Source organism: Mastomys coucha, unplaced genomic scaffold (genome assembly GCF_008632895.1).
Source record: "Mastomys coucha isolate ucsf_1 unplaced genomic scaffold, UCSF_Mcou_1 pScaffold22, whole genome shotgun sequence".
Lineage (NCBI taxonomy): Eukaryota > Metazoa > Chordata > Mammalia > Rodentia > Muridae > Mastomys > Mastomys coucha.
The window spans coordinates 141,459,351-141,472,180 of NW_022196905.1; the positions used below are offsets into that span (position 1 = coordinate 141,459,351).

At 45.9% G+C, this 12,830-nt stretch overlaps 1 protein-coding gene across 1 annotated transcript in view; it reads left to right on the forward strand.

Moving 5' to 3' along the window:
* The window catches only part of LOC116068777 (protein POLR1D-like), a 32,961-nt gene extending 21,211 nt beyond the window's left edge, over positions 1 to 11,750 (forward strand). The window contains exons 2-3 of the mRNA XM_031338762.1: positions 929 to 1,003; positions 11,063 to 11,750. Coding sequence (XP_031194622.1) covers positions 929 to 1,003; positions 11,063 to 11,321 — 334 coding nt within the window. The 3' untranslated portion in view covers positions 11,322 to 11,750. The remainder of the gene's footprint in view (positions 1 to 928; positions 1,004 to 11,062) is intronic.
* Positions 11,751 to 12,830: the final 1,080 nt, after the last annotated feature.

Consider the following 12,830-nt stretch of genomic DNA (forward strand, 5'->3'; position numbering starts at 1 on the left):
AAGGAGGGAGGGAGAGAAGGAAGGAGGGACTGGGAGAGAGAGAGAGTGATGTGAGTTAGGGATCAAACCTAGCCCTTGCACCTCACTCTGGTCTGAGCTATGGCCTCAGCACTGCCATTTCTTTACTATTGTGAACATTTTAAATGCACACATGCGCACACACACACATACATCTGGCAATTATGTCTTTTGGTTGCTTTTTAAATTAAAATGAAACAGATTTCTTAGGTTAAAGATATATAACTTAATAATTTATATTGCAATTTCTAGTTTGTCTCCACCCCATAAAACACTTCTTTTTCTTTAATTAATTTATTTAGTTAGTTTACATCCCAATCAGAGTTTTTCCTCTCCCATTCCTTTCCTCCCTCCCTCTCCATCCCCCTCCCTCATTACCCTCTCCCTTTCTCCTCAGAGAAGGGGAGCCCTCCCATGGATGTCAACCCCTCAGCCTATCAAGTTGCAGTAGGACTAGGCACATCTTTTCCTATTGAGGCCAGACAAGGCAGTCCAGTTAGGAAAAAGGAATCCAAAGACAGGCAACAGAGTCCAGGACAGCCCCTGCTCCAGTTGTTAGTAGTCTTACATGAAAACCAAGCTGCACATCTGTTACACATGTGCAGAGGGCCTAAGGAAAACACTTCTTTCTCAGAGCTGGGGACATAGTTCTGTGGTAGAGTGCTTGCCTAACATGTAAAGCCCTAGATGTGATCTTCAGTAACATGCATACACTCACACACACACACACACACACACACACACACACACACACACACAGAGGGCGGGGGGACAAAATTTCTGTTTAAGTTTTGAATTGAAAGCTAATAGCCGTTTTAAAGAAAGTTGTCCCAGCAAGGTTCTAGTCATGCAATAAGGATTTCCAGAAATGTGTGTGTCTGCTTCTCAAATGTCTTCTTTTTCCCACCAGGAAAGCCATAGAGGAATTGCTAAAGGAGGCAAAGCGTGGCAAAACCAGAGCAGAGACGATGGGGCCGATGGGCTGGTGAGTTCCCGCATAAACTCCAAAAATCTTAACAAACAACAGGAGGCAAGTGCAGTACCAGCCTGTGATTCGTGGCTGGAGATGGCGGGATGTGAATAGAGGTTATCAAACCTTGGGAACTGCAGAAATCACTCAGAGGCTTGTGTAAGATTAGGAGTGTTGCGGAGAGCTGAGTTTTAAGGAGCCCCAGCAAGGCACAGTGGGCAGTGGGTATGTGTAGATAGTGTGGGATGGAGCTTATCATTTATTTGGTTCACAGGGTCCTAAGATTTGGAGATATGTCTGCCCAAATAGCAGTATTACACCTGTGACCATCTGTTTAGCCAGTTGAACCATCATTTACCTTGGAGTTTCTATACAAGCTAGAGTTTGTTCAAACTTAATAATAAGAGTAGATGAGATGAGTCAATGGGGAAAGGCAATTCTTGCCTGGCAACCTGACTTCAATCTCAGGGACCCTCATGGTGGAAGGAGAGAACTGACTTCCTCAGGCTGTCCTCTGACCCCCACATACACACAAAATAAAATGTAAAATAATACTATGAGCAGAGGATTAATTTAACCTTATGACTCTAGTCCGTTAGGTGTGCTTGAGTCACAGCAGATACTAAGTCAGTAGCTATTCCGTAAATGCGCTGACTCTGGAGCTTTCCTACAACTAACAGTCCACCACAGAGGGACAGGGGTGGGGGGATCACAAAATGGGACTCTGACAGTGGGGGAAGAGCAGGCACTTGGTTGTTCCCGTGTATCTTGTTTTCAGTTTTGCTTCTTTTCTCCCCTTTATGGATTTTTTTCTTTTTGAGGTTTCCATACATGTATACAATGAAATATGATCATATTTGCCTCCAGTTTCCCCCTCTAGTTCCCCCTTGTATCCCACCCACTGTTCCCCCTCCCACTAAGCCTCTAGTAAGTGCTGCTCATATGTGTGTGGGTGTGGGGCTGTCCACTGGAGCATGGGAAACCTAACACCCCAGAAAAGAGTGCTTCTCTCCCTCCAGCGCTGTAGATCACCTTCCCATCCATGCTGGGGTCTTGGCTGGCTTGCTCCCCTGAGTGTGATTAGCTTCACAGCTGCTTCCAGGTCATGAGTGATAGCCATGTCATGTCCAGGAGGCAGCATTTCACAGTACCCCTCTCCACTTCTTAATTTTTTACTTTTAAATATGCCTGGTTTTCTTACTTATTTTACATGCCTGCTTGTAAGTCTGCACTGGAGTTACAGGCAGTTGTGTGGTAGCTGGGAACAGAACTCCAGTCCTCTGCGAAAGCAGCCAGTCCTCTTAGCCAATCAACCCTCTCTCCAGCCCTTGGTTTTGTTTTTGAGACGAGTTCTCTTGAACACGCTCCTGTACAGCCAAGAATGACTTTGAAGTTTTTTTTAATCGTGTGTGTGTGTGTGTGTGTGTGTGTGTGTGTGTGTGTGTGTGCGCGCGCGCGCGCGCGCGCGCATGAGTATGCAGGTACCCTCCAGGCAGAAGAGGGCATTGAGTCTCCTGGAGCTGCAGTTATAGCCTGTTGTAAGCTGCCTGACATGGGTGCTGTGAGTCAAACCATGGTCTCCTCTGCAAAAGCAGTGTGTCCTCTCAACCCCTGAGCTGGCTCTCTACCACTTTGACCTTAAAATTCTGCTCCTGCTGCCTCTACCTCTATGTGACTAGGGGTCTAACCCAGGCCAGGCAAGTACTCTGTCAACTGAGCTACATTCCAGTCCTTTGCTTTGTAAATTTGGATTTTAAACCATGCACACATTTTCTTGAATTATAAAGCTAAATTAAATCAAAATAAAGAAAAAGTTCCTAACTTCTAAAAGTCAAGCAAAATAAGGCAAATAGACCCAACTAAGCCATTGTGTGGGGTCTCTTGGTCCATGGGCACACAGAAAGGAAGTATTTCAAGTAATCTAAAATTTGACTATATTTCTAGGAGACAAAAAAAGGAAGAAAGGAAAAAGCAAAGAACTTGTCTCCCTCATTGTGGTGTTGATGATAATGCTGAGATTAAACCTCACGGCTACCCATGGCTTCTGAGTCTGTCAGTGGAAGTGATGGGTACTGCCATATTCCTAGCCTGATCATTATAGAGTAGGGTAAGAGTAAAGGTCAGTGTACACCGGGCACCAGGACGTCAAGTCTGAGATAACAGAGTCAGAAGTAAAACCCTCATCTGCCATCCTAAATTTGAATTGGAAGTTTCCCTTGGAAGCGGTGCTGCATTCTTTTTCAGATAACACTTTTTTTTTCTTTTTAAGATCTAAGACACAGAAAAGCCCTAGAAATACTGAGTGCCCAGCCTTCAGCAGTAAGGCCTGGTGACAGCCTATAGGAAAGTAACTGTCTCTTTCTGGAAGGAGACGGGGTCCTTTGAGGGACCATCGCTCGAACACCTGAAGCAGTGCTCAGTATAAGCCAGACTGCAGAGTTAGAAGCAGTCTGGCAAGATAGCCTTCATTGCTTATACCAAGATCTCCAAAATGCCTTCAGGCTTCAGTGGTTCGCTAGAACTTTCAACGTTGCTAGAATCTGTTATACTCTAGAATCTGTGGTTATAGGGTTTTACAGGGAAGAGATACAGATTAAAACAAGGCAGGATAAGAGCCTAGAAGCACGGGATCTGGGAGGGTTCAAAACCTGAAGCCTGTCCGCCTCTCCCTTAAGGAGTCAGAACACACTGCCTCCCCTACATGAGAGGACTGGAGTGTTGCCAGCCCAGGAAGGCCCACAAATCTTCATGTACAAAGTTTTTACTGTGGCCCCATTGTGTAGGTGTGGTTGACTGATTCATTACATGGTTGACTGATTGTTTACATGGTTGACTGATTGATTACATGGTTGATTTTTTTTTTTTTAAAGTTTCCAGGTTGACCCATATCACATGACCTAAAGCTCTCACCTTACATCATCATAGTTGATCTCTCTTGTGTGGCCAGCCCTCCTCTAGGATGGGAAGGTGCGCCAACTCCACCCTCAACAAAGACATTTCTGTCACGTATGATGTAGATTACTTTCCAAAAGCTGAGAGCAAAGATGAGCCCTCCCTTTAGGTCAAGCCAAACTCTTACTCCACAGAAACAACACAGTAAGATCTGGAAAAGCTTGTCATGCCAGAAAGCAAAGAAACTGTCAAAGACTAACAGCAAGTTGGAAAGTCTCTGGAACCAATCTGAAGTCAAAGCTAGAATAGTTTTATCAAAAAAATGAAATTATAATAATTGAATCACCTAAAACATATTGAAACCCTTAAGGTTGTATGCTGGCTGGTTTTATGGCAGCTTGACACAAGCTATCGTCATCCTTGAGGAGGGAGCTTCAATTGGGAAAATGCCTCTATAAAATTGGGCTGTAGGCCAGCCTGCAGGGCATTTTCTTAATTAGTGATTGATGGGGAAGGACCCAGATCACTGTGGACCTGGGTTCTATAAGAAAGCAGGCTAAGCAAGCCATGGGGAGCAAGCCAGTAATGAGCACCTCTCCATGGCCTCTGCATCAGCTCCTGCCCCCAGGTTCCAGCCCTGTGTAAGTTCCTGTCCTGACTTCTTCCAGTGATAGAAGTGTGAGCCAAGCAAACCCTTTCTTCCCCAACTTCCTTTTGCTCACTGTTTTTCATCTTAGCCATTCAGCTAAGACAGCTTGTAAGAAATACCACATTCCAGACCCTAGTGGTCCCTCTGAAGAGTGCCAGAAACCCAAATCACTAATCACAAAATGTTCATGGAGAGTTTCAAGTACATCTCAGCATTGCCAAATAACTGACAAAATAACACTTATAAAAGAGCTGCACCTCCACAGGCGTGGTGGTGGCTCATACCTGTAAGCTCAGCACATAGGAGACTGAAGCAGGCAGGATAGTAAATTCCAGACCAGCCTGAGCAAGATGGCAACTTCCAGATGGACCCCAGGGACATTAAAAGATGTCTTCAAGACAGCAAACAAGCTGAGTACAAAGTCCTAGATTGAATCGCCTGCATTTCCTCCCTCAAAAGCATTACCTAGCAAATGTGCAACAGAGCTGTGATAGAAGAGAGTATCACTGTCTGACAGTTCCGTTTGGTTTTCTATGGGACTCGAGGTTGAGCCCAGGGCCCCATGCAGGTCTAAGCAAGCACTCTGCCACTGAGCCATAGCCTTAGCCCCAAACTGTATAAGGCAAACAATCCTGCTTAAAACTTTACTAATGTAACTAAAGGACTAGCCAGTAAGCTGATACTCGACTAGATTGGAAAATGCTCATTAACAGTACAATGATTTCTGCCATGCGTGCACTAGCAGAGCGAAAATGTGAAAAGATTGGCTAACCCAGTGAAGCTGAAGTGCGGAACAAACAGAAACATAAAGTCATACAACTACTTTGAAAGTAGTTGGCAATTTCTCAAAAAATATACCCTTACGCATCTTCAAGCAGATTACCAAAGAGAATTCAAAACAGAAATCTAGGGAGAACTTCATACAATAGTGTTTATTGCAGCTTTGTTTATAAAAGCCCCAAACAGAATGGTTGAGGCAAACTGCCTAGATGAATCTCAGTGGCATTATGAAGACTCCAGACACAAAACATGACAGTGTGTGGTTCCACTTATTTAGCATTGGGACATAACAGATATCAGCAGTTGTTGGAACCTAGGGGCTAGAGAAGGACTCTGCAAATGTTCTGTATCTTGACTGTGATAGAATGTGATTTCCTATATTGGTCGAAGCCCAGAAAACTCGTCACTTTAATAAATAAACTTGGGGACTAGAGAGATAGATCAGTGGTAGGAGCACTGGCTGTTTTTCTAAACCTGGGTTATAGCACACACATGGTAGCTCACAACTGCCTAAAATGCCGGGGGGAGTGGGGAGGGAGGAGTGGGCAGGCTGGTACACTCTTCTGGTCTCTATAGACATGTACATGGTGTACATTCTCTCATGCAAGCAAACACTCATACATATAAAATAAATCTTTTAAAAAGAGATAAACTTATGTAAATGTTATGCAAATTATGCCATAGTAAACCCTATATTAAAAGAAGGAGGCTGGGGACATAGCTCAGTGCTAAAGCACTTGCCTAGCACACACAAAGTTCTGTGTTTGATTCTCCAGGACAACAGAAACATTTATAAGCTCTGGTCTTTGACTGTGTCTGTGTAAAGACCATCAGCTGCTGCTGAGTCTGTCGGGTGAAAGCGGGTGGAGCCGGGTCTGAGGTCTCTGCTGTTGTGAAAAAGCACTAGAAACAAAAGTGGCTTGGGGAGGAGAAAGTTTGTTTCATCTTAACAGCTCTGGGCCACAGTCTTATCACTGAGGGGAACCAGGGCAGGAGGAGCTCAGGCAAGCAAGAACCTGCAGGTAGGAGCTGATACAGAGGCCATGGAGGGAGGGTGCTGCCTACCGGCCTGCTCCTCCCAACTTACTCAGCCTGCTTTCTTACAGACCCTAGGACCATCACCAGGGGTTGGTGCACCCACCATCAGTCAAGAAAATGTCTTCCAGACTTGCCTACAGGCTGGTCCTATGGAGGCATTTCTCAACTACAGTTTCCTTTGAGATAGCTCTAGCTGTGTCAAGTTGGGGGAAGAGGCACTTTGTGCTGAATGTGGGTTTGTGACAAACCCATCCATATTAGTGATTATTGTTTATGGTGCTGGGGATAAAACCTGTGTGTGGCCTCACACAGTGTTAGGCAAGCTCTCTTCTACAGACACAGCCCTCACATTGGCAAATCTTCACAAAAAGCTGCAATAAAAAAAAGCAACACAGGGAGGTGGCGGGAACATCATGGTCAAGACACTGAGCCAGGGTCTGGTTAGTCTCTAGTTAGATCTACTACAAAGGGGCAGAGGGGCATTTCAAGTGGCATCAAAGATTGCAGTTCTAGCATCCAAGTATGTAGGGTCTTTACAGATCAAGAAGTGCAGTGCCTTTAACAAATGAATTATAAAGAGAAAAGAAGGACCCTGTGAATTAATAGATTTGAGGCATATCAAATAAGGTTCTTTGTTAGGATCCTTATCTATAATAACTATTAGGGGACTGGAGAGATGGTTCAGCAGTTAAGAGCACTCAGCACTCTTCCAGAGGACCTGGGTTCAGTTCCCAGCACCACGTAGCAGCTCACCCACAGTCATCCCTAGCTCCAGATCAGGGATCCAATGCCCACCCCTAGCCTCTCAGATACCAAGTGCATACATGGTACACAGACATGCACACAGACAGAGCACTTATACACATGAAAATAAATAAATCTTTAAAATTTTTAAAAGTAAAATAACTGAAAAGACATGTGAGGGTTGGCTCAGATGCACAGGCACTTGCCTTGTAAACATGAGGACCTGAGTTCGAGCCCCAGAACCCATGAATAAATGCTGGGTTTGACAGTGGGTACTTGTGATTCTAGGCTTAGGGCGGTAGGAATGGGGCTTTACTGGCCAGCCAGCTTAGCCTGATTGGTGAAGGGCAGGCCAGTGAGCCAGTGAGAGACCTTGTCTGAAAGGACATTTGAAAAATAACAACTAGGGTCATCGTCCTCTGACCTCTGTATGCATGCACACACATTTGAACTTTCCAGACAGACAAGACAGACACACACACACTTTTAAGACATGAGGGAGTGAGGAAACGGCTCAGTGGTTACAAGTGTACACTGTTCTTGCAGAGGAGCCCAGACTGATTGCCAGCACCGCAGCAAGTGGCTCAGAACAACTGGCACCCAGCTCCAAGGAATCCGACCCCACCCTGGACCGCACTCCTTCACTCACACAGACGTACATACACATAATCAAAAGCAAAATAAATGTTCCTAAATATGTGAAGCAACTAGAGATATTTGAAGATATTAAGGAAATTCATGGTGGGTTTTTAGTCATGATATGGTCTTGCTGTTTTAAATTATTTTGGTTACTCTGTGAGCATAGGCCACACATGAGGTCAGAGGTCAACTCAGTACAGTCAGTTCTCTGCTTCCACTTTTACCTGGGTTCTGGGATCCAAGTTGTCAATCTTTTGCTTGTTTTTGGTTTCAAGACAGGGTTTCTCTGTGTAGCCCTGGCCATCCTGGAACTCACTCTGTAGACCAGGCCAGCCTTGAACTCACTGAGATCTGCCTCCCTCCCACATGTTGGGATTAAAGCTTCCCGGTGAGGGTGTCACTCTTACCTAACAAGCATTTTACCTGTCAAGCCACATTCATTTGGTGTGTTTCCAGCTTTATCTACACATGTAGACTCATCTGTCAGATTTTAACTTCTGTCATTCAGAAAAAAACTACTGATGTCTATGTCCCACTGTTGTGAGTTTGGAGTGGGATCTAGGCATTGGTACTCTAAACACACACCAAGCGATTCTAACAGTGCACACATGTTTAAAAAGACACTAACCCTAGTTCACTGAAAAGAATTGTAACTCCTTGCTAGGAGATCTAAAGTGGCCTTGCACCAAGGCCAGGCAAAGACAACACACCTACACTCGGTAGCCTGGCAAGGTATGAGGCCCTGGCCTGAAGAACCACCTTAAAGAGAGCTGGTTGCTCACATGGAAACCATGGTTTGTTTTTCTAAGTGCATAGAAAGGCTTTATTTATAAGTAGTGGTTTTAAGTTTGTAATGTAGAATGTGAGTAGGATTGTGTAATTTGGGATGTTCCATGAGAAAGTTCACAGAACTTTGGGCAGGCCAGCAGAGGCTACTCAACTAGAGGAAGTATGAGTGGAACACATTCTTATTTTCTAAAGGGACCATTTGGTGCTGGGCGCTGCCTTGGCTATGTTTCAGCAAACGCACATCTTGAGCCTCTTGTTAGGAGCCCTTGGAAGTGAACTCTTGGCCCATGTGGCTTATGTTTTGTTTTTGTTTGGTTGGTTGGTTTTTTGTTTTGTTTTGTTTTATTTTCTTCAAGACAGGGTTTCTCTGTGTAGCCCTGGCTGTCCTGGAACTCACTCTGTAGACCAGACTGGCCTCGAACTCAGAAATCCGCCTGCCTCTACCTCCCAAGTGCTGAGATTAAGGGCGTGCACCACCACTGCCCGGCCCATGTGGCTTACATTAATGGGCATAAAGGAATTTATAAACACGCATTGGAGCTTGCCTGGCTTCCTTGTCTGCTCTGCCCACATTCACTGCTGCTTCTCTGCAGCCCAGTTACATTTCTGCTCTGATGCCTGAGGGAAAGAAGCAACAGTAGAAGGTTCATGGAGCAGCAGCCTGTGGGTTCTTAACCCGTTGTGCATGCTGGGTGCTTTCCTCAAGGGGTCGGGGTCTGTCTGCAGGCAGAGAGACCTACCTCATCTCTGCTGTGTTCTCCGCCAGCTTTCAGAGCCCCCACCCACTGCTCAGCTTCATCCCTGCAGGTAGATTACTGGGAAGGAGATCACTTCTCAGTCTCTGTGGAGATGGGCAGTTTTCTTGTCCATACTGACTTGCTGCTTGCCAGTGGGTAGGTCCTGCAGCATGAGAAAGACTTAATAAGGAGACTTGTTTTCCTGGCCTTTGACTTTTTTACGTGCTGGTGGATAGACAAGCAGGAGGTGATCTCAGTTGAGTGAGGAGGCTGGGAGGGTGTGTGTTTGTCACAGATAAGCCCTTTGCAATAGTTCAGGACTGCAGAAATCCAGACATTCACTTTATGCTTCAAAATGATGGGGTCAGAGATGTTCCCTGAGACCCCATCCCACCCCCAGCTGACTCTCTGCTGTGGGACTGGAACATTGCCTTGTTGTCACCACCTGTGCCAAGCCACCATTCTTCCCTTATTTGCCTGATAACCGTTGGCATACAGCACAGTGCTCACTGGTCCTGCTGGCCACGTTTCCTCTCCTATCTGTAATGAAGGTGACCAGGGCCCTGTGTGTGCTGCTATGTGGTCATGGTGTATACAAATGGCCTATGTGCTGCAGCCCTGGGGCCTTCAATCCGCCACAGCAAACCTTTGTATGCCCACCTGCTTCTGTTGCCCTCAGAATTCTCCCACATAGCAGAAATCCACCCACTGAGGGCCTGGTTTGTCTTCATTGCACAGGACTAATATAATGTCCCACAGACAGGGGGTTTGAAAATAGTAAATGCTTTTATATATACATTCTGACACAGGCACACATGTATCCACTGTTTCACAGTACTTTTAGGTACAGTGTTGAGGACACGCATGGTAAGCCTTGGGAGTGTTTAAGTAACTAAGGAGGTTCATTTCTCAGATGGCCACATGCTGAGGCATTTGACTGCCAGATTGTAAATACACTACCAAGTGTGATTATGGTAGCTGTGGTGGCATTAAACAACATGAGTTGTAATCAACCATAGCTTTGAGATAAATATCACCTCAATGCTTGGAGGGCCTGCCTCTGCCCTGGCCCTTCCATCCATTCTAGACTCATAGTCTCCAGGCTTGTAGCCTCCATAGTGCAAAATGTGTATGTGGAGCAGAAGATGGCCTGCCGTTGCTGGTGTGGGGATGGCTTTGTCTGCAGAATAGAGGGCAGTGAGCTGCATTGCATGCAGCTTGCTCCATGACCAAGCATCTGTTTGTCTGCTATAAAGATAACTGGGAATCAGCACTCACCAGGGCCTGTCATGCTGTACTCACCTGAGTCAGTCAGTGTTGCTTTGCCCTGACATTGTCCATGCTGTGACTGTCCTGTGTCCCTGAGTAGCCAGTCATCCCTCGCTATGTGTGCCTCTGCTCATCTGCTGGAAGGAACCTCAGCTGTAAGCGCACTGACGCACTTCCCTGCTTGCTGGTCACTAGACACTTAGGCTGTGGTGAGTTTTCCCCAAATCTGCCATAGCCAGGCTGTGGTGTGACTGGAGAGTCTCATGAGGTAGCATTGTAATGCTCAGGCATGGGGCTATTGCGTCACCTTTCCAGAGGCTTGTTGTATAGCCTTGACCAACTTGATACTTGAATTATTATGTACCCCATGCTGGTCTCAAAATCATGGCAGTCCTCCTGCCTCAGCACTACATGGCAAGGAAAGCTGAACAATCTCAGGAGCTGGGTCTGTGGGACTGATCTGTACCGATCTGGATAGTGGGGAGGGAATTTAACTCTCACATTTATGATGTCTTCTTTCCCTCTTTGCGTCCACAGGATGAAGTGTCCTCTTGCTGGTACAAATAAAAGATTCCTAATTAACACAATTAAGAACACACTGCCCTCCCATAAAGAGCAAGACCATGAACAAAAAGAGGGCAGTAAGGAGCCTGGCAAAAGCCAAGACCAGAAGGAAACAAGTGGGAAGAAACACAGAAGCCACTCCTACAAGCGCAGCCTTCACTCTGCCCGGGGCTCTCCTCCACGGAAGCGGGCCTCCCGGGACAAGTGCGACCAGCGGCCCAGTAGGCGATGAGATGGAGCCTCAGGACCAGCCCAGCCGCGCACTGCACCCGCTACTGGGCGCAGCAAGGAGGACGGGGAGGTGGTGGGCTGGCACCTGAGAGTGACTTTCTCAGTGGGTCCTTTGTTTTAAGGTGGCTGTTGGTACTGTGTTGTTGTTCTTATTGCTGTTGTTGCTGTTGACAGGAAAAGAAAACTTTACTAAAGCAAATCTTAACCACCTTATCCTGAAGGTATCCTGGCTCGAGCAAGCTGACTCAGCATTGGCCTGCACATCCATGTTGTCTTTATCCTACCTAATTTGGAAGTTTGTTTCAAAACAAGCAGTTTTAGAATTTGAGATTTTGAGGTTGTTAAAAACTCCTAGTTTTTTGATGTATTGCACTTTTGTGGTCATTTCCCAGAGTTTCTCAAAAAATAAATAAAATACTTAGAAATGCTATGCTTTCCTCTTTTGGGTATCAAATGCTATGCTCACAGTCTGAGAAACTTGGCCATGCTGCGAGGTTTGTAAGTGCCTGGAGTGAAGACTCCTCGAGCAGCTTTGGGCCTCGTGCTCTGTGTCAGCTTGCAGAGGGTAAGAGAATGGCTCTTGTCCCATTCTCAAGCTCAGCCCTTAGACAAGGTGGGGTTAGGTACTTACTTTTAAATGTATGTGGTCTGGGTGGTTCTGTTTAAAGAACCCTCAGTAGTGTCACAATTCTTTTCCCAGGAGCTAACAAGCCATCTGTGCTGATCTCTGCAAGCAAGCATGGCTGAACTCCAGAGGATGGTGGCTGTTGGGCCTGAGAATAGAGCTACACCAGGGGAAGCAGCAAGCCCCATGCACTTGGTTCCACAGCCTGTGACAGAGTCGTCCATGTTCCCAGCCAGTTAGTCAGCGCTCTCTAGGAGAAACAGGCACAAGAGCAAGCACAGGCTAATGCTCCACTTCACCGCTGCCCCAGACTCTAGGCTGTGGATGTCTATCATAGCTAAAGCTGTGTGCTGCTTATTGAGAACGACATCTGCTTCCTCCTGAACATTTCCAGATCCTCCCCCATCCCCCAGGGCTCCAACCTTCCAGTTAGTAAACTGTCTAGTTAATGGCTGCAGATCCTCTCATTTCCATTTAAAAACAACAAAGCCAAAAAAAATTTGTCCCACTGAGATGACTGAGGGTAAAGTTGCTTGCAACAAAGCCAATGACGTGAGTTCAATCCCTAGAACCTACCCAGAAGGAGAGGGCCAACTCCTACAAGCTGGCCTCTGATCTCTATGGGCGCGAGTGCACGTGCACACACAGTTACCGTAGTCCACACACGTAACAGTCTGACTTCAATGTGCATGCACATATTCACACACTAAATGAATAGAAAGGTAAGTTTTTAAAAACCTCTTAAAATTCAAAAATGTCAATTTAACAAATTCTAATGTAATGACTCAAATATATGCATCTCAAAAATATTACCAAAAGCCAGGCAGTGATGGCGCATGCCTTTAATCCCAGCACTTGGGAGGCAGAGGCAGGTGGATTTCTGAG